The sequence below is a fragment of the Bufo gargarizans genome, chromosome 1 (assembly GCF_014858855.1).
Source record: "Bufo gargarizans isolate SCDJY-AF-19 chromosome 1, ASM1485885v1, whole genome shotgun sequence".
Lineage (NCBI taxonomy): Eukaryota > Metazoa > Chordata > Amphibia > Anura > Bufonidae > Bufo > Bufo gargarizans.
In genome coordinates this window covers 616,415,169-616,441,951 of record NC_058080.1, presented here as the reverse complement: position 1 = coordinate 616,441,951, position 26,783 = coordinate 616,415,169, and the positions used below count along the sequence as shown (strand labels likewise).

The 26,783-nt window shown below is 44.0% G+C and overlaps 1 protein-coding gene across 2 annotated transcripts in view; it reads right to left on the bottom strand.

Annotated features, from left to right (window-relative positions):
- TRIM36 (tripartite motif containing 36) overlaps positions 1–26,783 on the bottom strand; it is a 100,238-nt gene that overhangs the window by 32,912 nt on the left and 40,543 nt on the right. For both annotated transcript variants that reach the window (XM_044275919.1, XM_044275920.1), the window contains exons 2-3: positions 15,137–15,371; positions 465–790 (exon numbers count right to left, since the gene is read on the bottom strand). In XM_044275919.1, coding sequence (XP_044131854.1) covers positions 465–790; positions 15,137–15,371 — 561 coding nt within the window. The remainder of the gene's footprint in view (positions 1–464; positions 791–15,136; positions 15,372–26,783) is intronic.

Genomic DNA, 26,783 nt, shown 5'->3' with positions numbered 1-26,783 from the left:
TTGTCAATCAGCAGCTGTCTGCCAAACAGCCTGGCAGAGAGGGGGCCGCTCCGTAATACAGCACCCACAGAAACTTACGAGTTTTTTTCAGGCGATAATACTGCTGATAATAAGCAGTCCATGACTTCAATCATCCAATATCCTATAGTCCAATCCTTTGAATGACCTTCTTAGGCCTCTTCCAGACAAGCGCGTGTCACGTTGCGAGTCTGCCGCGCAGCTCCTGGCCTAACCCCCCCAGCACTGCCGGGGTCACATAGCATTATATTGATCTATGATACTATGTAACCCTTACGGTTCTGGAATGTATTGGAGAACACTGGCAGCATTATGTCAGTGTCATCCAATACATTCCAGGTTACATAGCATAATAGATCAATATAATGCTATGTGACCCCAGCCATACTATCTATATATATATTAAAATAAAGAGAAATTAAAGAGGATAGAAGCTGATAACTCACTTTAGGTCTGAAGCTGGATGTAGGTGGCCCATACTCATGCTGGGCTTTGATAGTTCCCCATGGATGGTTAATCTTGAAGCACTCGTTGCAGAAGCTGGCACTGCAATCCATGCAGCTTTTTGTGGATTCTTGGACTGGAGGTTTGCAAAAGTCACACATGATGGCAGTGGCAGCCCGCGCTGCCTGTCTGTAGCGCTCTACTATAGTCTCCAAAGTAAAGTTCCGAAAAAGGCCGTTAATGCCTCGCTCTCCAAGGTCCACATCACGCAAACAGCCGGGACATGACAATGAAGTAATTCTGGGAGTTAAAGAATTGCGCTTAGATCCTACAAAGATAACAATTTGGTCAGTTAAGAGAATTAAAGAACACAAAGGAATATACAGTGCATTCAGAAAGTCTTCAGACTTATTTACATTTCGTGGCCTAGAGTTAAAAATAAAATAATTCTTCACTCAATAGCCCATAATGACAAAATGAAAACAAATGTTCAAAATCTTTGCCAATTTATTGAAAATGAAAACCTAATACTTGCATCAATGCAAGGTTTTCAGACTCTGCTATTCCAGCCTCCAGTCCAGTGGATACGATGCCACAAGATCTGTACATTTTTTGCCATTCTTCTCTGCACATCCTATAAAGCTCTGTCAGGCTGGATGGCGACTGTTGGTGGACAGCCATTTCAAGTCTCTCCAGAGATTAGTCAGGGCTCTGACTGGGCCACTCAAGGATATTCAGAGTTGTCCTTAACCCCTTAGTGACCACCCATACACCTTTTTACTGCAGTCACTAAGGGGCCTTAGGCTGGGCTGCCGCTTTTATACAGCGGCCCAGTCTAAGCGCTGCACGGGTCCCCTGTGCAGCAGGCACCCGGCTCTCACATGAGTGCCGCGGCCCTGGTCCAACAGCCCGGAGCGGCAGGAGTGCCAATGCGGGCTGTTTACCACTTTACATGCCGCGGGCAATGGCACCTGCCGCATGTAAAATGCTGACAGGGGGAGTGGACTTTATTCTGGCTACTCTGCCATAAAGCCCAGATTAGTGGAGTGCTGCAGTGATGGCTGATCTTCTGGAAGTTTCTCCCATCTGCACAGAGGTTCTCTGGAGCTCAGCCAGAGTGACCATTGGGATGTCGGTCACCTCTTACTAAGGGTCTTCTCGCCAATTACTTAGGTGGGGCGGCAGGCTTTAGGAAGAGTTCTGGTTGCTCAAAACTTCTTCCATGTAAGAATTATGGAGACCACTGTGCTCTTGGGAACTTTCAGTATAGCAGACATTTTCTGTGCCCTTCTCCAGATTTGTAACTTAGCTCTGTGGGTTCTTCTAGGTTCTTTCCTCCTCATGGCTTGCTTTTTGCGCCAATATGCATTGCCAGCTGTGAGACCTTATATAGAGAGCAGTTTATCACAGGGGAAATAACATTAAAATAGGTGCAGATACACAAGATGGTCAACAAAAATTAGGAGGCCCCCAGAGCTAAATTTCAAGTGTCATAGCAAAAGGGTCTGATTACTTGCAAAGGTTTAGATTTCCCTTTTTAATAAAATTTTCAAAACTGTCTAAAATTTTGTTTTCACTTTCTCATTATGAAGTATTGTGTGCAGAAGCATGGAGGAAAAATAAAAATTATATATATATAGCACAAGGCCACAACATAACAAAACGTTAAAGTAAAAGATCTGATTACTTAAAATGCCCCGTTTGTCTAATTTTGCATTGGAAAGAAGTACAGACTGCATGCAATTATCCACAAGACCAACTGCCGTCCACCTGTGCTTGACCATTCCAGAAAAGTCAAAGGGCAAGTAAATTGTGTGAGTGAGGTCTGCAGAAATAATGAAGAACACAAACTTGTATAGGGAATTCCATTCCTGAACCTGCATTAGATATTTGACAAACATATGCAGATTTAATTAAACTAGAGCAGGAATAACCATTCACAATGTAAAAGTACATTTTAAGGATATTTCATCTGTTATATTTAAATATGTATATTACATTAAAAAGGGAAGTTGTCCACAGGTAAAACATTCCCGTTTCCGTCCTATCAAAATAGATCCATTGCAATCCCTCTGCCTGTCTCTTGAGCTGGACAGGGCTGTAGGACTGTGCCTTCTTATGTGCCAAGTATGTTTGAGAGAGCCACGGGGTTTAGGCAGCAAGTGCTTTCTCAACCCTTTGTTTAGTAAAGGTGCCCAAACACGGTGGTGCAAAGTTAGTTGAATGGGCCGGCTAAGTGTGTTATTGGGGTGTACTGAATTTATTAATATTGACATTTGTTATGCCAGTCTTTATAAAAAAGATAAAAAGCTGGTGCATGATGTGCCAAAATTAAGAGGCGCAGGCATCAATTTTAGAGCATCTTTAGTAGGTCAGTCTACCAGAAAAAGAAATCTACACCAGCAAGGAGCCAACACCAGCGTCTGGTGTATAGTGTGCCAGTGTCGGACTGCAAAAAGGTCAAACCCACACACAGCTGTCAGGAAGTAAAGTTGCACCCCGCTAGAATCCAACCAGCCTTTTCAGGGGAACCAAATGTAGTCTTTTATGAATACTTAATTGGCAGCCTAGGAGGAGGACAGTTTACCCCAAGCTTTGGCGAGGGCTCACCACTTGTCCTTGATGCCAACAAGGACATCAGGCTCAAAGGGCTAGGGAACAGGTCAAGGAACCATTTACTTTCAGAGAAGGTGTGTGTAGACAGCATCCTATCAAACTTCACTTTCTTTTGCAACAGAGTTAAATGCCTTTAAGGTCTCTTGCCCACGGCCGTGGGCGGACAGTGCATCTTGGAGGGCATACCGTCGTGGGAAAGAGCCAGTCCTTTTTGATTTATCACAATAGAAATCTATGGCCAAGCATAACAGATCCATATAGTTTGTTATGCAGGATGGAAAACAAAGTCCTGAATAATGGAAACCAGATGGATCCATTATGCTTGATCATAGACTTCTATTATGATGGATCAAAATGGAATGCCTCGTAAAGGCTTTCGTTTTGCATTCCGTCTATGAATTCGGTTAAAAAGGAATCCCTACACTACCCGAACACTGAACCTGTAAAGTTCGGGTTCATTCATCCCTAGTCTAGACCAATGTACGCAATAGTCTAAAGCAGTGATGGCGAACCTATGGCACGGGTGCCAGAGGTGACACCCAGAGACCTCTGTGGGCACCTGCACCCTGGAAAAAGTATATGGTGTACAATATGCTTTAGACATTTCCTGCCATTCATCAGCGCAGGGCGCACTATGAACAGCACAGGCAGCGCAGTGAATGTAGGCAGGCTATTATAGCTAAATGATAAAGTATATGGAAGATACTATATTGGACTGCAGTATCCAGGTTAAATTCCATGTTGGCACTTTGCGATAAATAAGTGGGTTTTGGGTTGCAGTTTGGGCACTCTGTCTGTAAAAGATTCACCATCACTGTTCTAAAGTATCCGAAACAATTAGTGACACTTAATTATCAATTGGTACAACTGATTTACAGTAAAACTGGATATACCCACGCAAAATTACATTGAAAAATGGTCTTCACAGATTACTTTTTCTTCGAGAAGGCCATCTTTGTATATAAATATAACACAAGAAACTCGGGTCTGGCAGTATAACAGCATCTTCTCAATGACTGATGCAGTTGGGATCAGCTGTCCTCACACTTTGTAGTCCAAGACAGGTCTAATTTGCCACCCTGGGTGAATGGTCCAAGCCAAAAGCCAAACAAATGTGTAGAATTCCTTGGATTCCTCCTGCTTGATGCTGGACAAGAATATCCAAGGCGACTGCAGCAGACAGACAAAACGTCTCTTCCCGTAACGTTCTGTGCCGCTGCTGTCATCACCCAGCTCTAAAAGGCTTGCCCTGAGATGTCTTCAAAGGCTATTTACTGGGAGGGGACACAGGTGCCAACTTCAAAAGGTACAAGAGAATATTCATGTCAGAACCAAACCCTGCAGACCTTTGTGTGTCAATGTTTGTGTTGTTGAGCCCTTATTAAAGAGGCTTCAGTACAAACCCACAAGAAAGGCCTATTCCCAAAAGAAGGAACTTGTCACATTGAACACAGTCTAAGCTGTAGGAGGCATATTGTAGAGTCAAAGGAGTTGGACAGATTGAGAGGAGATATAGTGGGAACCAGTGAGCAGCTCTACTGAGTAATACACAACCTGCCCTGTATAACTGGGCATACAGAGATAGCTGTCAATCACCGATGAGGACCGCCCACTAGATACCTATTCTAGAAAGAGTAAAGAGTTAAAAAAGGAGTTCTCCGTGACAAGAAACCCCTTTTTCATATGGACAAGCAGGGTTTAAATGGCATCTGTCACCACATACCTTAATGTCAAACGGTTGGCAGATGTCCATCCACACATGTAAGCAGAGTCCCATGATATCTCTGGCATCTCCATGTTTCTCCAGTATGCAGAAGAAAAAAGACTTTATAATATGCAAGTTACCCCGTAGGTGCAAAGAGGGCAGTGCTATTGCACCTAGAGTCTCCCCTCCCTTTTCTTCTATGTTGCGCCTCCACCACGGCAATGGACAGGCAGTCTCATGGGATCGCATTTTATACATGCGCAGAATTGGGGTGGAGATTGCCTATCTGACCAGCAGTCTATATGGAGATGCCCAAGACATCATACAACACAATTCACCTGTCAATGCAATGTAACCTTCACCTTCAGTCACCACCAGACTTGGTGTGACATTCTGTCTAAATGTGTGCCACAGCTGCCGGCCAAATAACCAATCAATGGCCTCAGTGGTGACATGCGTGTAGATGGCAGTAGGGACAAGAGGCGGAGAAGGGGCCACGGAACGGACAGCTTTTGAGGCCCCTTTGAAATAAACGGGTCTGTATCCGATCCACAGAAAAAATGCGGATCAGGTGCGGAAAAAAATAAAATAAAAATACAGCTGTGTGCATAAGCCCTAAATAAAATGGTAGAGCAGTGTTGAAAAACCTCTTCAGGACCAGTCCAGTTTTTGCTTCTTCCTCCTCGTTTCAAAACAGTCACAACTTTTTCACTTACATACCCGTATGAGAGCTTGTTTTTTTGCAGAACAAGCTTTGCCATCTTGTATTAAAGGAAACCTGTCACCAGGATTTTGTGTATAGAGCCGAGGACATGGGTTGCTAGATGGCCGCTAGCACATCTGCAACATCCAGTCCCCATAGCTCTGTGTGCTTTTATTGTGTAATAAAAAACAGATTTGATCCATATGCAAATTAACCTGAGATGAGTCCTGTACGTGAGATGAGTCAGGGACAGGACTCATCTCAGGTTAATTTGCATATGTATCAAATAGTTTATTTTATTTTTTACACAATAAAAGCACACAGAGCTATGGGGACTGGATATTGCGGATGTGCTAGCGGCCATCTAGCAACCCATGTCCTCAGCCCTATACACAAAATCCAGGTGACAGGTTCCCTTTAAAAGCCCCTTTGTGGGGCGAAATTGAAAAATAAAATTGTAGTCCCGCCATTGTCTTTGGGGTTTTCTGCTTATTCAAGGATTTTTTCATAAGACACATTCCCTCAAGTGAATGGGTTTGGGAGAGGACAGACATCACACAGATGCCAATGGCGTGCAGCCCGTTTAACCGCTAATCCATGTTTCCCAGCCAGAACACAGACAAGTTCAACATGTCTGAATTCACCACAAGTGTACCTACACATCAGTGCCGGTGTCAAAAGAGAAATTCCACAGGGATTTTCCTGCAGATTTCTCTGTATTTCAGCACCAAAATCTGTTACTTGCAGTTTTTGTTGCAATGCATGGGGTAAAATCTGCACACAAAAAAAAACAATTCACCTGCTGCAAGTTTCTAAATCCGCACAGCGTAAAAAAAAAAAAAAAAAAAAAAAAAAAAAAAAAAAATTAAGAGTAAACAAGATGTCAAGTTTCATTCTCTTTGCTTGCACTGTAGTATGACTTTTTCCGCACATAATCCCCAAAGTACGGTATGTGGATGGATACCGTATGTCTGTCTTTCTCCTCTATGCTCACTCTGGATACAAAACTGTGTGATTCCAGCCACACCTACAACGATGAGGAGAGTCAACATGTTGCAATCTTCATGGATCTCATATCATGCAGAAGCAAAAATGAGTCAAACAACTATAAAAACTGCTTGCCAGACAAAAACAAGATTGCAGCAGTCCAACAGCAATAAAAGTACAAGGGGCAGAGAGCAATCCAGACACTGTATAACATACATTGCACTGTGTGCTCCAATAGCAGTAAAAGGTCTGTGGCCTACATCCTGATAATGGCGCCTCATCTTTTCCTCGATTTTAATCTTCTAAGCAGTATGAGATTTCAGGATAATACACAGAATATTAATTGTGGCAACTCCTCTTTGTAGATGTGGATGTATCTGGGAGCGACTGGATTTTTTTTTTTTCTGTTTCATGTCTGCTTTCAACCACATAATTGCCATGATTTTGCCAACGTGACTAAACCCCAAGAAGGTTTACAACTTTCTGGGCTGAGCAGTTATATAGGACCATTTCCCTTCTGCAAACTATTTTTTAAAAATGTTCACAGCAAATTAGTCAACATTTCTCATTAATATAGGGTTTAAAACGATTCAGGGAAAAAACAAAACAAAAAAACAATGAACACGGTTCCTGACAATCTACATGGAAACAACTGCAGAACAATTCAAGGAAAAAAAATAAAAAATAAATATAAATATAAATATATATATATATATATATATATATATATATATATATATATATATATATATATATATATATATATATATATATATATATATATATATATAAACCACACATAAAACACATGCATAGACCAAAATGAAGTATGGAAAGGTGGAGCAGACAGTAAAGACTTCACCAGTCACTGCAATACAGCTGCAGACTTTCATTCTGTTGGAAGTAACATGAATTAGGATATAAGACAATTCAGTAAATGATAGGATGCGATGACATTCTTACAGACCTTCATTAAGAAAGCAATTCTGACAATAGGAGTGTTCGGGAAAAGACGTACCTACATGATATTAGTCAGAGCATGTTTTTGGATGTCACATACATTAGTTTTTTGAGCTAGTAATGAAGGAAAGCCTTCACATTAAAAACCATGTTGACATCACTGGCTGCTCATGTGATGAGGCAGATTGGACTTTACTCGCACTGCAGCTTCAAAAAACAGCCAATATGGCGTATGATGTGTGAAACCACTGATGAACATGGTTTTTAATGTGAAAAAACATACACACCCCTCAGTTAGGGTGCTGTGCGGGTGAAGACATCACACGAATGAGTGCGCTGTATCTAGAATCAACCTTATTGATCCAGGCCTACTGTGGTAGGGTTAAGCCTGCTGAGATGCTTGTCTTGTGGAAAGAGGTGGCAGCATTCACAGGTAATACCCTCAGTGCACCCCAGCTTTCCAATGCTGGCCAAGGAATAAAATGTATTGTATTTATTGAATAAATGGTTTTCACAAGGTGGGAATCACTTTAAAATCTCTTTCCTATAAACTAGAAGGTGCTAAGGAAAAGTGGGGCCATTGGCCATAGCAGCCAGTCAGCTTTCAGCTCTCATTTTTGCTGAAGCCTTTTCGAAATGAAAGCTGCATCCACAGAGAGTACCATAAACCACCAGCTCACATCGTTCTCCCCACAGGAGTCCACTTGGGGATCAAACAGAAGGATTGAATTAGGACAGATACAGCCTGGCCGTCCCAACGTGGATTAGCTAAATGCAAGTCTCCATTACCATCTGTGGGCATACTGAAAATCTATACAATATTTGCACATATGCTTCCCTTGACAAGTCCCAAGAAAAATATTATTTGGACTCAACATTTAAAGTGACTGGATTTCAGATACATAGATTATACCAATGTATATCTATAGTTAAAAGGATTGTCCAGCCCAGTTAATATGCCCACTACTGCACACACTCATGGGCGTTCATGTGATAGGAGCAATGTGGCACCTTCAGCACTGATGACCCATCTGGCAATCAGGGTGCACATTTAGGCCCCTTTCACACGAACTATATGAATTGTGTCCGGATCTGTTAAAGAGGTTGCCCGAACTTTTACTATTGATGAACCATCCTCAGAATAGGTCAATGTCAGATCGGCGAGGGTCCGACACCCCCGCTAATCAGACCATAGACCGCAGCAGCGGACAGAATTTAAAAAATAAATAAAAGTTGCCAGCAATTGCGTTCAGTTTTGATGCGTTTTTCACGTGCATGAAAAAAAAATTAGCATATCATGAAAAGGTTCTCTAAACGAGCTATTAACCTAATCATCTGAATCAACTACCGTATTTTTCGCCCTATAAGACGCACCGGCCCATAAGACGCACCTAGGTTTTTGGGGAGGAAAATAAGAAAAAAAACATTTTTAACCAAAAGGTGTGCTGTGGGTTTGGAACTAATGGTGGTCTGTGGATGGCACTATTACTGGGGATCTGTGGATGACGGACACTGTTATGGGGGGGGGGGGGGGGATCTGTGGATGACGGACACTGTTATGGGGGGGGGGGGATCTGTGGATGACTGACACTGTTATGGGGGGGATCTGTGGATGACTGACACTGTTATGGGGGGGGGATCTGTGGATGACTGACACTGTTATGGGGGGGGGGATCTGTGGATGACTGACACTGTTATGGGGGGGGGGATCTGTGGATGACTGACACTGTTATGGGGGGGGGGGGGAGATCTGTGGCTTGCACTGTTACAGGGGGGGGGGGGGGGGTCTGTGGCTGACACTGTTACAGGGGGGATCCGTGGATGGCACCGTTATGGGCTGGGGGGGGGGGTCTGTGGGTGGCACTGTTATATATGTGCCATCCACAGACCCCCCAGCCCATAACAGTGCCATGCACAGACCCCCCCAGCCCATAACAGTGCCATCCACAGATCGCAATCCGAACAGTCGAACCCCCCGCCCCCCCGCCCAAAATATAAGTTGTCATATTGAATTAATATTTATTAAACATGCCCCCCAACTCCTATTACTACCTTTCATCCTAATCGCTGCTGTAGAAATCAGGCCGGCGCGTCTCACTGACATCACTTGCCTGCGCCCCCTACTTCATTCATAAAGTAGGCGGCGCAGGCACGTGAAACGAGTTACGCTGCCGCCCGCCTGGCCTGAATTCTACAGCAGCGATTAGGAGGGAAGGTAGGAATAGCAGTTGGGGGGCATGTTTAATAACTATTACTTCAATATGATTTCTCAAATTAGTATACCGGAGTGGCGGGGCGGTGCTATACTATACTGACTGCACCGCCCCGCCGCTATTGCCGGCCCCCAGCTCCTCCCAGTCCCTCCCCGAGTCCCCGCTCACTGATACATCGCTGCCAGCGATGTAAAACTCCACGCATTCGCCCCATAAGACGCAGGGGCATTTCTCCCCCATTTTGGGGGAAGAAAAAGTGCGTCTTATGGGCGAAAAATACGGTAATTAACGCTACACACCTGCAAAAGTTTCCTGAGGCTTTTAAAAACTCCCAGCCTGGTTCATTACTCAAAACCGCAATCATGGGTAAGACTGCCAACCTGACTGCTGTCCAGAAGGCCATCATTGACACCCTCAAGCAAGGGTAAGACACAAAGAAATTTCTGAACAAATAGACCGTTTCCAGAGTGCTGTATCAAGGCACCTCAGTGGGAAGGAAAAAAAGTGTGGCAGAAAACGCTGCACAACGAGAAGAGGTGACCAGACCCTGAGGAAGATTGTGGAGAAGGACCGATTCCAGACCTTGGGGGACCTGCGGAAGCAGTGGACCGAGTCTGGAGTATAAACATCCAGAGCCACCGTGTACAGGCGTGTGCAGGAAATGGGCTACAGGTGCCGCATCCCCCAGGTCAAGCCACTTTTGAACCAGAAACAGCGGCAGAAGCGCCTGACCTGGGCTACAGAGAAGCAGCACTGGACTGTTGCATATCATTCGGAAATCAAGGTGCCAGAGTCTGGAGGAAGACTGGGGAGAGGGAAATGCCAAAATGCCTGAAGTCCAGTGTCAAGTACCCACAGTCAGTGATGGTCTGGGGTGCCATGTCAGCTGCTGGTGTTGGTCCACTGTGTTTTATCAAGGGCAGGGTCAATGCAGCTAGCTATCAGGGGATTTTGGAGCACTTCATGCTTCCACCTGCTGAAAAGCTTTATGGAGATGAAGATTACATTTTTCAGCACGACCTGGCACCTGCTCACAGTGCCAAAACCACTGGTAAATGGTTTACTGACCATGGTATTGCTGTGCTCAATTGGCCTGCCAACTCTCCTGACCTGAACTCCATAGAGAATCTGTGGGATATTGGGAAGAGAAAGCTGAGACGCAAGACCCAACACTCTGGATGAGCTTAAGGCCGCTATCGAAGCATCCTTGGCCTCCATAACACCTCAGCAGTGCCACAGGCTGATTGCCTCCATGCCACGCCGCATTGAAGCAGTCATTTCTGCAAAAGGATTCCCGACCAAGTATTGAGTGCATAACGGAACATAATTATTTGAAGGTTGACACTTTTCTTTTATTGGTCGGATGAAATATGCTAATTTTTTGAGATAGGAAATTTGGATTTTCATGAGCTGTATGCCAAAATCATCAATATTAAAACAATAAAAGGCTTGAACTACTTCAGTTGGTGTGTAATGAATCTAAAATATATGAAAGTATAATGTTTATCAGTACATTACAGAAAATAATGAACTTTATCACAATATGCTAATTTTTTTAGAAGGACCTGTAGAACATGCTGCAATTTTCAAATTAATGGGTCAGATGTCACCATGGGTGCTATGCATTCAATTCACACATTGCACCCATACAGAAAACTTGCTCGTGAAAGGGGCCTTAGGCTAGGATTCCGGTATTCTGTTCCAGAATACTGGCGCTGTATGTTTTTATTTTTCCGTAATGGAGGCTCCTCAGGTGCAGATGTGAACCTAGCGTTAGTCTCCAGCTAGCTTCTTCCCCTCAGACAGAACGTCATTTGTGACATACCCACATTTGGATCCCCTTGTAATTTGCACAGTTGGATTTTTGATATTGCAATACACTAAAGCCAGTGTTGCACCTGCCGATTTTTCAGCAATGATCGCTAATGAGAGTTTGTAGTAATGCTCATTAGCGATCACCTGGCAGTATAATTCTGCCGCCGAGTGCCTGATCCAAATCCTTTGACTGGTTTAACATTTTTATTAAAAAAAATATATTTTTCAGACGGCAGATTGTGGTGTCTAATCACAATCTGCTGCCGGCAAACAATGATTCAGTATAGAGAAGAGCGATGGTATAACGAGCGCTCCCCCCTATACTGAGAAGGAGATCGCTGCATGTAATAGCAGCAGTCACCTCCACCAGTGAGCAGACGACCGTCGGGGGAGGAACGCTTACTTCCCCGACAATCATCTGTTAAATCAGGCTGTCCAAGACACCCTAAAGAACCGGTTAGGTATGTTAAAGAAAAAAAGAAAAGAAAAAAAAAGTTAAATTTTGGGGTTCTCTCACTAATTATTAATCACAAAACATATGGGGTGAGACGAGCCCTTTAAAGAACTATCCGCACCATTACACAACTGGCACGTCATGTCCACCAGCACACTTTGCATTTTATAGACAGAAGGTCGTGGCTCCATTATGGTCTACCTCTCCAACAGAATGAAACCGCGGAAAAATAGGAGTAAAGCCAATACACAAAGAAGCACAGAGCCTATTAAAGCCAGAGAATATGTCACCTCTAATTCTTAGTGCAAAAGAGCTCCGATGTGATGCTGCAAAATATTAACATTTATAAAAGTAAGACATTTCAGTAGTTGCAGTAAGTTCACATTCATGCCATTTAAGTATCATTCAAAAGCAGCAAAAATAATAATTGCTCTTTGCTGGATACATTAAAATGAGTTTGGGGCTTCAATGGTCACTAACTTTTTCTCATACTTTGTATTAATCAATATTGCAGGTGAATAAAATTAAAGGGGTACTCCCAACTCAGAAAATGATGGCATATCACCTCTAGAACCAGCTCCCATCTCTACAACAGTGCCCCCAAAATGAAGAGAACACCACAAGAGAGATAGGAGAGAGTCCCAGAGGTGGAATCAGCACCTATCTGACATGGACAGCATATTCTAGCGATAGGTCATCAATGTTGTCGATGTGTATACCCCTTTAAACTTAAGACATCTTAGGGAAAATGCCCTTTTCTCCTTCTAGAAGCTCACTTTTCCACCTATGGATTTATGCAAAGTTTGTACAAAAACAAGTGAACACAAATACTTCTGACCTAGCCTAAGGATGATCAGCTGCAGCACTTCATGTTATACCAAGCACAGCACTGTACACTAAACATTTTCTTGGTTTTAAGATTAACAGCAGGGTAGGAGATTGAACATGGCAGATCAGATTGTGGAGATTTGGGAGAAGTCTTTAGACGCAACATGTAGGCTGTACCACAGCAAAGTGTAGATGTGGAAACGAGCACACACAGTAAGGAGAGGGAAAACCTAAAATCACAGAGTCTCCTGCATCAATGACTAAGTGCAAATGAGAGGAGAGCCTTAGTACGCTGTAGAATGGGAAATCTTTATAAGGGCCCATGCACGCGACTGTATGCCCTCTGAGACATACAGTCCATATGCCTCAGAGCGGCATACATCGTGCATACAGGAGCGCACAGAGTCATAGGTTACGATGATGCTGTGCGCATCGGGCTGCCCGCGGGACAATATGATATAATGCATGCGGGACAATAGCCCCACGGGCGGCCCGATGTGCACAGCATCATAATAACCTATGACTCTGTGCGCACAATGTATGCCGCTTCCGGGACATATGGCCCGCTCATACAGTCGTGTGCATGAGCCCTAAGAATGAAGTTGTGCTGATACATAAGAGCGAGTGAAGGCAGTAGCATCCTGAACACACAAAGCACACACACATTCACGATATATTACCAACAGGGACAAAGCCACTGAATTAGGCTACATTCACACAAACTTATTTTGTTTCCGTGTCTGTGTTTAGTTTTTTTTGCAGATAGGATGCAGACCCATTCATTTCAAAGGGCCCGATAAAAATGCAGACAGCACTCCATGTGCCATCTGCATCCGTTTCTTATCCCAAAAATAAAATTAGAACATATATTCTTGTCAGTTTTGCGGACAAAAACAAGCATTGTTACAATGGAACCGCAAAGAAAAAAATAAAATAAAATACGGATGTCATGCAAAACACATACGGACGTTTGAATCTAGCCTAAAGGTCTAAAACTAAGAGCAGGCTTGAAACTGGATTTCAGGAGTCTAAAATGGATGAAAGCATAGAGATTGCAGCCTGAAACTTGGAGCGAAAGGAATTGCGTTTTTGAGACAGCTCCTTCAAAAAGGTTGTATTATTATGACATCATGGAAGGGATCTCCTGTTCGAACGTCCCTCTCCTTATGGCTCAAATCAGAAGGCTGCCCTGTAGGATCAGTTCCCATTCTGGTTGGTGAGCCATTTATCTGAATGGACACTATGTAATAGAACATGTAACTGCAGTGGTTGTTGCAGGAGAAATGTATGGCGGCTCTCAGCTTACCTTCAGCTCTGATGCTGGAAATTGGCACCAGAACAACATAGCTCCAGCATTCGTGTAGTGGACAAAGCTGTTAAAAGGGTTTTCCGAGTTTTTAATACTGATGACTTGTTCTCAGGACAGGTCATCAGTATCTGATCAGTGGGGGTCTGACACCCAGGACCCCAGCTGACCAGCTGTCTGAGAAAGCAGTGGCGCTCAGTCTCATCAGTTTTTCCTAGGCCACTGATGGCATGTTCGTTAGTCACATGGCCTAGGCCAGTGATGGCTAACCTGTTACAGACCAGGTGCCCAAACTGTAACCCAAAACCCTCATATTTATCGCAAAGTGCCAAAACGGCAATTTAACCTGAATACTACAGTCCAATATAGTATATCTTCCATGTACTTTATAATTCAGCAATAATAGCCTGCCTACATTCAATGCGCTGCCTGTGCTGTTCATAGTTCGCCCGGCGCTGATGAATGGCAGGAAAAGTCTAGGGCATATTGGTACACCATAGACTTTTTCCAGGGTGTGGGTGCCCACAGAAAGGGCTCTGAGTGCCGCCTCTGGCACCTGTGCCATAGGTTCGCCATCACTGGCCTAGGCACAGCTGCTATAGAATTTACGGCGCTGTGCTTGGTAAACTGTGAGAAGGCCACAGCACTCAAAGAAACACCGATGTCTTCTCAAAACAGCTAATCGCCAGGTCGTGGAAAGCAGTTTTAACTGCAGTGCTGCTCCCATTGAAGTGAATGGGAGCACTGTCCCAGTTACCAGCTCTGTCCACTACACAATGGATGGCCCTACAATGTAAGAGCTAAGCAAATACTGATGGCTTATCCTAGATTGGTCAGCAATATCAAAAAATAGACAACTTTTTTTAGTTTTTTTATATAGTTAAAAATATACACAGCAAAGGTGTCCATGTCCTGGTCATTAAGCAATTCACATGGAAGTTTTTGTTCAGCCAAACATTAAATGAACTTTCTCACAAGGGTGAAACATCCCAGAAGGAAGGGAATTCCCATACGTGCTTCTAGTACAGCACCCCTCACTGCCTGGCCATAAACCAGTGATGGTAAATCCAGATAACCTATAACAAACCTGATCTAAGAAGTCTGTCGATTCTTTCAATGCTGGGTGACTGGATGCGGACCCGGGGGCTTCCAGGTGTTGAAGCTTCTGAACTCACGTCTGTGGAGTCTTCCAAAGTCATGAAGAGCAGCTCCTTCACACATTTGTGACAGATGCTGTGCTGACATGGTAAAATCAGTGGGTGTGTGTACAACTCCTTACAGGCAGGACATATGAGCTCCCGCTCAATATTTCTGATGGCAACCTAGAGAAAAAAAATATATATAAAAATGCCAAAATTAAAATCACCTCTGAGAAATGCAATATACTGTATCTAAATAGGGAATGAAATATAATATTCTCATACCAAAGAGCCAAGAGAAAATAAACTGGTTTCTATGGACAAAGGCCACTTTTCTACAGGACACTTGACACAGGGCGCCTACTATGTCCTGCCCATTTAGTCGTGGAGGCTGGCTGGGTTTTCCCACGAAAAATATTCTAGTTTCCAAACCAGCACCTGGATCTGAAAACTTATGTAATTGCATGTAATCAAATTTAGCATAGCCACTTAGTTTATTCAATAAAAGTTATCTGTACAGCGCCACTTTCTCTTTGTTCTTTTTCCTGCTCACCAAGATGGTCGCACATGCTCAGTTTCATCCTTCAACTGCCTCCTGAGCTGTGATAGGCAGAGCTGAGACACTCCCCTTGAGCTGCCAGCTTGAATAAATCTAGCAAAGCAATGAATAGGGAGATATCTGGATCCATGTAAGGTACAGGGCTGGTCCTAGCTTTGTTAGAGATTGTCATGTACTGTAGGATGTTTGATCTTTATTTATATTTGTCATTGAATAACCCCTTTAAATGGAAAGTCCATCTACGCCCATGTTCAAACCTTTAGTATGTGAGCTTAGATTACTATGCGAATAACCCTGAAAGGTGCCATGTTAGAGGGGTTGTCCTACTACAAACACATATCCCCCATTTACAGACCAGGGTAAACACTTTTCATCAGCAGGGGTCTGACCACTGGGACCCTACCCCACAGGATTGGGTACTTGTGCTCACCTCTCTGGCAGTCCCACCACAAAAATGACTAGGTCTGTGCATAAATTATATGCATCCTCCAGCAGTGCAGGTCCCATCAAGCCCAGCATAGCACATGGCATTCTTAGGGCCTTAGTGTGTACTAGAGTACTTTAGACTTAAATTGTGAACTGAACTTGCCAATCTGGTCAGGACAAGGCCATGAATGAATTTGCAATTGAGGTCCAGATGGGTGTCATAAGTTGGGGGAATACTAAACAGTAACACCTTTTTGGACCTTCACTGCAGGCTGCTAACAATTCATTCTAGAAGGAATAGAATAATGGCACATCAAAGTCATAGGACTAGATGCCACAAAACTATTACATGGAGAATGAAAGTAGTTGCTAAAACAAACAGACGGGGGAGATTGCAGGTCCTTTTAAAAGGGGTTCTTCTGGCTTTTAATATTGATGACCTATCCTCAGGACAAGTCATCAATATCAGATCGGTGGGGGTCCAACACCCACCGAACAGCTGTATGAAGGGAAGGCGCGCACAGTGTGCATGTGCACAGACATGGCAGGGCAGGAAGACAGCACATGCACACTGCGCGTGCCTTCCCCCTCCGATCTGAGGTTAGGTCATCAATATTAAAAGCCCGGAGAGACCCTTTAAGAAACATTTGTATGTAACAAGAAACCAAAGTATCTTTTTAAAAACATTTGTATACTAAATGACACTCCAGCTCGTCACCATGAATGAGGATTCCTACACAAGTGTGGATGTGGGTTATGAAGACAAACCCAGCTGTGGGAGGTGGAGATCACAAGCGTGGGTGGGGAAAAGATCGTGCACCTGTAAAGTCAGGGTACGGCCAGGGTCACACTTATGGACTTACCCCACCATCACCAGTTTTTTGGGGTGTGGGATGTTTGCCACCATCTGATTATGGAAGATCAGATGAATTGACTCACAAGGCTAATACACAGTACTTTGCTGGAAACTTCCACTGACGCATCTATTTTCTCTGATCGATAGACTTGAACGCGGAGGGGCTCATTTTGCTGCAGCAGAGCAATTTTGGACAATAAAAGTGAACTAAGTTAGCACGGGAGCTGCCAACCACATCTAGTCAGGGGAAGAACAGGTTGGATTTTTACCATCAACCCTTTTCTTTTAGACTTGAGATAAAATGAAACCAAGGAGTCCAATTCATTTTCAGAGCCAACCAGACAGGTTAATCAGGTTTTCAGAGATCATGTAACTCATGATCTATCCTCTAGGTTATCAGTATCTAATTGGTGGGGGTTCCATACCCAGGACCCCTGCCAATCAGCGGTTTTAGAAGGCACCAGTTTGTGCCAGTCAGCTGTTTGACAAGGCTGCAGCACTCTGGTGAGCACTGCAGCCTCCTCACAACATACCAACCACAGCACTGTACAATGTATAGAGGCTGTACTTGGTACTGCAGCCCAAACCCATTCACTTGAATGGGACTGATCTTCAAATAGGCCATGTGACCAATGAGAATTGACATCACTAGCTTAAGAACAGGCTGTGGTACTCACTGGAGCACCCCAGCCTCTTCAAATAGCTGATCTATGGGAGTGGCAGACCACTGATAACCTATCCCGAGGATTGGCCACCAATATCTAACTCTGAGAATAAAAAAAATCTTTAAAGTGGCCGACTTGACTTTATATCTAGCGGCATCTGGTGTGGGACTGTGGACCAGGAAAACAGAACTGCCCTTGCTTTATTTGGCTGAGGCTCTAGGTGTACTTTGATAGGATTGTTCTAAGTGACCTTATTACATTAAGGCTACATGCACACGACCATATGTGGTTGCACTCCGCAAAAAATACGGATGACATCTGTATGCCATCCATCTTTTTTTGCGGATCCATTGTAACAATGCCTAAAACGGAGAATAGGACATGTTCTATTTTTTTTGTGGGGCTACGGAACGGACATACGGATAGCAGCACTTAACTCTGAATTTACAGGAGGTTCTTGGAAGGTACAGGTTCTCCTTGTGGAGATCCAGCTGGTGTAAAAAGCCTTACAGAAAATGCATCCAGGAAAAAAAGTATGAAAACTCAATGCACCCGACCCAGTCCTTCTCCCTCAGACATCATCTGTTGGGGAAGAATCATTAGATTGTGTGACGGTTCAGTCGACAACAGCTTAATGTGTATGGGCACCTTCACATTAGAAAAACAGGAGTATACTGAAAAAGATCACCTGATGGGTGGCGCTATAGAGCCTGCATGCCCAGCGGTCTGAGCAAGTGACATTTGGTGGCTGCAGGACAAGGATCTGTCCCCCCTAATTACACAGATGCATGGCTCACAGTGAATTACAATGCGGCTGAGCGAATTAGGAGAAAGCTCAGTTAATCATTTGGAAGGAGAGTTTTGTCTGCTCGTTCCAGATTTCTGTGGGAAAAGAAGTAAAGGAGCACAGATTGTAGCGGACGACGCGCTCATCTCAGCTACACCAGACGCCTGATGCCGCTACCTGACAAAGCAGAGCTAAGGGTACAACTACACTGCAACATTTTTTGTAATGATAGCACAGGTCTGCTACTAAAAAGCTGTTTGATTATTTTAATCTAATTTCCATGTATTTTGGTGTGCTGAAAAATTAAAAATATTGAAAACTCCTAGACATCAAGATTTGCCACAAAATGCAAAATGGTCTTCAAATTTATCAATTTTTTATATTATGGGTTTAACAAAATTTTAAGTCCAAATTACTATTAATTCACATAAGTGCATTTAAGAAATAAAATGCCAAAAAAAACAAAACTTAAAGGCGTTTTTTGACAAGTTATGTCAAAAAATAAAAATATAGCACTGTAAATCTGATTGTCAGCAATATACAGTATACATAAGTTCTAGGAGGAAAAATAATTATATTTCCTCATTTCCCTAGTTCTCTTCTTGGCCCTTTGTTGTTATTTGCAGGTAAACAATCCCCCCCCCCCCCCCCCCCCCCTGGAAAGGGGGGTGAATACATGTGCTGCTCCGAGTGACATTTCTGACTACTGGGATACTCAGCAGCATGTTGTATGTGTAAGCCTCAGCCCCGAGTCTGTGCTTCTAATGGTAGAAGGGGTTAATCTTTCCTGAAGAATCTGACTTTGAAGATAATACAAGAGCAAAATTGTTTTCTCAGGAGGAGATGAAAGATTTGGTAAGAGACTTGAATCTTCCCAAAAATGCCCCCGAGTTACTCTGATCCAGGCTGAAAAGCAGGAATATATTGTTGCCAGGAGTGTCAGCTTCATGGTTCAGACATTGTGAAAAGGAGTTTGTTCCTTACTTTGCCCAGGAAGACAAGTTGCTTTATTGCATAGATGTCGAAGGTCTGATGGGTCAATTTTAAATCCAATATGATTCAGAGCAATGGCGTATTTTTATAGATTCTTCAAAAAGTCTCAAAGCAGTTTTACTCCACAACGGTGGTTTTTACACTTCCATACTTGTAGGTCATTCCGTACACTTGAAGGAAACCTACAAGAACTTGGAATTGGTTCTTCGTAAACTTAAAGGGGTTCTGCACTTTGTTTTTAACTGATGATCCATCTTCTGGATAGATCATCCGCTTCTGAACGGTGGGGGTCTGACACCTGGGACCCCCACCGATCAGCTGTTTGAGAAGGCAGCGGTGCTCCAGGAGTGAACAGAGCTTAGTCCCGCCCAGGCCAGTGATACTAGTCGTGACGTCACTGGGCCAGCGGTAAACAGTGAGAAAGCTGCGAGCACCACTGCCTTCTCAAACAGCTGATCGGCGGGAGTCCCAGGTGTCGGACCCCCACCGATCAGAAGCTGATGATCTATCCAGAGGATAGATCAGTTTAAACCAGGCATGTCAACCTGCGGCCCTCCAGCTGCAAAACTACAACTCCCAGAATGCCTGAACAGCCAAAGTGCTGAACCCCTTTAAATATGAAGACCATGGTTGGCAAGTATGTGGGGACTTGAAGGTATTGTGCCTGCTGCTCGGGCAACAAGCTGGGTATACCAAATACCCTTGTTTTCTGTGTCTATGGGACAGTCGAGAAAAATCACTGGACCAAGAAGAGTTGGCAGCCCAGGGTGCTAACAGTCACTGAAAAAAAAAATTCCTCCGAGAAACTTTGGTACCTTCCCATAAAGTTCTTCTACCATCTCTCCACATAAAATTGGGATTGATGAAGCAATTCGTAAAATCACTTCCAAGAGATCGAGAATGCTTCAAATACTTGGTCACCAAGTTTCCAGGCTTGTCGGAGGCAAAATTGAAGGAAGGCGTGTTTGTTGGACCAGACATTAAAAGGCTTATAGTTGATCAAGAGTTTTTGAGGCTCCGTCATGGTATTGACAAAGGGTGGATTGCATTTAAAGTCGTACAGAAATTTTTAGGCAATAAAAAAAAAAAAAAAAAAAGTTCCTCACTACAAAAAGATCGGACGAATGCTGAAAGCATTTCAAGCTTTAGGTTGCCTGATGAGTTTGAAAGTGCATTTCCTCCAGTCCCACCTTGACTACTTTCCTGAAAATGTGGAAGCTGCGAGTGAGGAACAAGGTGAACAATTCCACCAAGACATTAAAGAGATGGAGATACCAGGGGAAATGGAGCATTACAATGATGGCAGGCTACTGTTGGATGCTTCAGAGAGACATTCCAGATGCTACTCACAAGTGGAAATGCACCAAGAGGAGCCTCACAGGGAAGAAGAATCGGGTTTAGCGTGTAGATGAGCTCATTTCAGTTCAAAAAAGGATTCATAAAAAAAAAAAAAAAAAATTTATAAGTCCATTTCCATTTATTTTGAAGTATTGCCTTATTTAAAAATAGTTACCTAAATTGTCAGTAAACGTGATGTCCTATGATAAAATGGAGGTCATTTTCGGATTCAGTGCACCAAGAAACATGAAGATTACGTGGAATAACCGAAACAGCTCTTAAAAAAAAATTGTATAGTCAATGGTGTCGTGCTGCAACCGCACAAAAATCCAATCCATTGACTATCATTACAAAAACAAAAAAAAAAAAAAAGTCACATGTACCCTTCTTGTTATGCGACAAGTGCCTCCGTGTAGCCCCAGCCTAAGGCGGAAAAAGCAGTAACAGCACAAAGTGCAAAATGATTATATTCCCTGTATGGAGACCGTTACTAAACTGTAACACTGAGTTTTTGGAGTATTTCTGCCTCAAAATCCGCTCCAAAAACGCCTCAAAATAGCATCCCATTCATTTCAATGAGAAGCCGCACTTTTTTTTTTATTTAACACGTGAACAAAACAGCCCCATCCTCAATTTTTGGCACAAATCCACATCAAAAACCTCAAGCTGAAATCGCAGCTTTGTACTGAAGTGAACACCCTTGGTATAAAAAAAAAAAAAAAAAGGCATTTTTGTCACGCTGAAAACATTCAGATTCCGTGCTGATTTTTTAAAGCGTGTTTAGTGTGAACTGGCCCTTACTCGCTCAGATTTATTTAAAAGATAATCTGTCACAAGAGACCTCCCTTTCAGCTCTATGCACAGACAGATAGCTGTGGGTCACCCGATTAAAAGGGCTCAGGCACACAAACGTATTTTCTTTCTGCTTCAGTTCCTTTTTTTGTGGTCCGTATTAGGGGTGGGCGGTATAGGCGATATGCAATATGAATTTGGGCCACGATATGGATTTTCGCCATATCGCCTATATCGCCGGACCGCGATATGATCGCGCGCACCATGTTCTGAGCCGGCCGGCACAGCGGAGGGAGGAGGAGGGAGTCTCTCCCTCCCCACTGTGCGCGGCTGCCGCTGAACACCAATGAGGACAGAGTAGGAGGAGGAGGGGAGGGACTGTGGCCACTGCACTACCAATGAATGTGCCGGCCATATCCCTCAGGGTCCCCCTCCTCCCCCCCATCATTGGTGGCAGTTTGCAGTTCCGATCGGAGCCCCAGCAGTGTAATGCTGGGGCTCCGATCGGTTACCATGGCAGCCAGGAGTCACGCTGCTGAAGTCCTGGCTGCCATGGTATGTTAGTGAGCAGAGAGCAGCGCATTATACTCACGTGCGCTGTGGCCGGCGGTCGCTCCTTCTGTCTGTGCGGCGGATAGCTAATGCTTACAGCATTAGCAATGCGCCGCACAGACCTATGAGAAGAAGGAGCGACCGCCGGCCACAGCGCACGTGAGTATAATGCGCTGCTCTCTGCTCACTAACATACCATGGCAGCCAGGACTTCAGCAGCGTGACTCCTGGCTGCCATGGTAACCGATCGGAGCCCCAGCATTACACTGCTGGGGCTCCGATCGGAACTGCAAACTGCCACCAATGATGGGGGGGAGGAGGGGGACCCTGTGGCCACTGCCACCAATGATTAATACTGGGGAGGGGGGGGGTTTGCGTTACCAGAGGGGGCAGATCAGAGGCTGCCGCCATGGTCAGCTCCCTGCTGTTGTGTGCACTATGCACAGGGCAGCAGGGAGAGTGTAAAGTCCTATTCACCCTAATAGAGCTCTATTAGGGTGAATATGACAAGGGTTCTAGCCCTTAAGGAGGCCAATAGTTAATAAATAAAAAGTAAAAAATAAAATTTAAACACCCCCCCAATATAGAAAACAATATATCGCAATATATATCGCACATGCTTAAAATTATATCGCAATATAGATTTTAGGCCATATCGCCCACCCCTAGTCCGTATGCGGAACTATTCACTTCAACGGGTCCGCAAAGACAACGGAAGGTACTCCGTGTGCACTCAGTTTCCGTAATTCTGTTCCGCAAAAAAATTAGTGCATGCACTATTAGGGCTCATGCACACGACCGTTTTTGACGGATCCGTTCGGCATCTGAGTTTTTTTTAGTTTTTTATTTAAGTCCTCTTCCGTTCCGTTATTCCACAAAACATATCCGTACGGGATCTGATTTTTTGCAGATCAGAAACAGTAACTTATAAGGCTACTTTCACACTTACGGCAGAGTGATCCGGCAAGCAGTTCCGTCGCCGGATCTGGCATGCAAACGGACAGCATTTGTAGACGGATCAGTCTTAGGCCTAGTTCACACGAACGTATGGCTTTTATAGTTTTTTGCGGTCCGTTTTTCACGGATCCGTTGTTCTGTTTTTGAGTTCCATTGTGTTTGTTTCCTTTCCGTATGCCATGTACAGTATACAGTAATTACATAGAAAAAATTGGGCTGGGCATAACATTTTCAATAAATGGTTCCAAAAAAAAACCGGAACGGATACGGAAGACATACGGATGCATTTCCGTATGTGTTCTGTTTTTTTATGCGGATCCACGGAACGTGATTTGCGGCCAAATATAGGACATGTTCTATCTTTCAACGGAACAGAAATGGAATGCATACGGAGTACATTCCGTTTTTTTTTGCAGAACCATTGAAATGAATGGTTCCGTATACGGAACACAAAAAACGGCCAGTACACTTGCAAAAAAAAAAACACGTTCGTGTGAACTAGGCCTTACAAATGCATTGCAAGATCAGATCAGTCTCTATTTTTTACATTTTCTACCGGTCTGCACTAATACATTTGTATGTAAATTAATGCCGGATCCGGAATTTTGGACAGAGAATACGGTATTTTCTCCATCCAAAACGCCATTCAGTGACTGAACTGAAGACATCCTGAACGGATTGCTCTCCATTCTGAATGCATGGGGATAAAACTGCCCCTAGGACCGAACTCTATGTCAGAAAAGAATAACGCTAGTGTGAAAGTACCCTTAATCACCAAACACATGAGCTGGGCATAGCGTTTCTACAGTATGGATCAGCAAAAATACTGATAAGATATGGAACAAATCCATGAAAAACCGACCGCAAAACATGAGCCCTAACAATGATTTTCTTTTGCTGATCTGCAGCTCCATTCCCGCGTTGATACTTTTTCTGAATACAAGTTAGAACCTTTAGTGCAATGAGGGCGTCACCATTGCTCTCATTGCACCCAAGCTCCACTCTTCCAGCTTTAACACATCCTTCTGTCAATGACTGGTAACTGTAGTTGCTGAAAAACCTCCGAAAAGTACACGTCTGGAGAACTTTTTTAGTTTTCTACGTCACTTCTGTTTAATGAGATGGGAAGGCCGCTTTCACACGAGTGATATGCAAGAGCTCTGGCAGTGAAAAAAAAAAACCTGACATTTTCCCTTATTTTTCAGCGTTTTCTGCAAATATTGTACACACTGTGATGTCATCATTTTTTCATGTATTTTTCACGTAAAAAAAATATATATAAAAAACACTGAACAGCAACCATCAGAGAAGAAGGACTGTGCACAGGTGCCGTCTATGTGGGTGGGGGTGGGGGGTTCACGAACCCATTGAATGGACCAGTTCTGCGTGAAGAACAAATGAAGATGGAACACGCTGCCATTTTGTCCTGTAGGGATCTTTTTATAACAAATGGGGATCCAGCTACGTCAGACACCGTGAACTCCAGCAGTCTCCACCGCCAACATAAATTTGGCCTTAGTGTACTTTCACACTAGCGTTTTTCTTTTCTGTTCCATCACAGGGGCTCAATACCGGAAAAGAACTGATCAGTTTTATCCTAATGCATTCTGAATGGAGAGCAATCTGTTCAGGATGCATCAGTTCAGTCTTTTTGCCTTCTTAGGACAGAGATAATACCGCAGCATGCTACGGTTTTATCTCCAGCCAGAATTCCGGAACACAGGATTCGGCATTTATTCCCACTGAAATGCATTAATGCCGGATCCGGCCCCGAGTGTTCTGGCAAAACGGATCCGTCCTTCCATTCTGCACATGCTCAGACCGCAAAAAAAAAAAAAAAAAAAAAAGCCAGATCCATTTTCACAGATGACCCCGGAGAGACGGATCCGGCATTTCAATACAATTGTCATACGGATCAGGATCCTGATCCGTCTGACAAATGCCATCAGTTTGCATGCGTTTTGACAGATCCGGTAGGCAATTCCAGCGACGGAACTGCCTGCTGGAATCCTCTGCCGCAAGTTTAAAAGTACCCTTACCAGCAAGTTCAGACAATGCCCGAATATACAGGATAAAAGAGCACCAGATCTGGTCTGTATACGACATTACACTTAAACATACAGTGGGAGTCAGACGGGGGCGACCCCTGGGACCTGTCGTTATCGCCATAAAGGAGAGCACACCACACATACCAGGTGCACTCTCCTTCACCTCAGGGGCCGGCTGTGGAGATCGGAGCAGGTGCCAGCGGTGGCCATAGCCTAGCGATACACCATGAATGTCCCAGATGGAAACCTTCAGTCATAGCTTCTGCTTAGTAAGAGGTGCAGGGGGGACTATGATAAGGGTCCATTCACACATCCGTAGTGCATTGCGGATCCGCAATACACCCGGCCGGCACCCCCATAGAAATGCACAATTGCGGAACGGATGTGGACCACAATTGCGGACGTGTGAATGGAGCCTAAGGGATCTGATCGGGTGTGAAGATCACAGGTGACACGAGGAACATGGTAACAAAGGGTAAGTACCGGATATGTACTGAGTTACCACAAGAATCACAGCCCTATGAGAAGGGGGAGAGGCGCATCAGTCCGGGACAATGCACAACAAGATGTACGACCACCAAACTGCACGCAGGGACGTGGGCACTGGGGTGTCGGGGTTTGAGGATCTTGGAGGAATCTTTGGTGTGCTGGAGTCAGACAGTAGGTCTAAGACAGGCGTTGTTATCCAAGTACTAAATGCACACAATCAGGATTGAGCGCGGAAAATCCGCACCGTAGGTCTTGTACATTGTATTCTAGGAGAATTTTAATTCTCAATGCACACAATGCAGATTTTTTTCTGCACTGATTTTTACCTGCGGTGTTGATTTTAAAATCTGCAGCATGTCGATTTATTTTATTTTTCCTGACCGGATTTTCTCCATTCACTTAGTAAAATCCGCATGTGGAAAATCCACACACAAATCCGCACCAATTGATGTGGATTGACCACACGGATTTGCCTGCGAACACCTGCGGATTTCAGTGCGGATTCTGCGCACACGAATCCTGAACGTGTGCATGTAGCCGGGAGTCTGCCAGTAAGGGTTTGCATATAAAACCTCAGTGCACCAAACAGCTGATTCACATATCAGAAAAAAAAGCTTTTAATGCTGAATGCAGCAAGATTACTGTAGCACAGGTGAACATACCCTAAAGCAGTGATGGCGAACCTATGGCACGGGTGCCAGAGGCGGCACTCAGAGCCCTCTCTGTGGGCACCCACGCCCTTGAAAAAGTCTATGGTTAGACTCTTCCTGCCATTCATCAGTGCAGGGCGCACTTTGAACAGCACGGGCAGCGCATTGAATGTAGGCAGGCTATTATATCTAAATGATAAAGTACATGGAGGATTTACTATATTGGACTGTAGTACTCAGGGTAAATTGCTGTGTTGGCACTTTGTGATAAATAAGTGGGTTTTGGGTTACAGTTTGGGCACTCGGTCTCTAAAAGGTTCACCATCACTGCCCTATAGGAACATGGCAGATTGGTCCTGTTCCATTCATCTGAAGGAGGCGTGCGCTGTAGAAACAAGTCCATTTAGACAGAAGAAAGATTTTCAATTGCAGAAATTTCTTCCAAAGAAACCTGCCAGGTGTGACCATCCACTACACATGGGC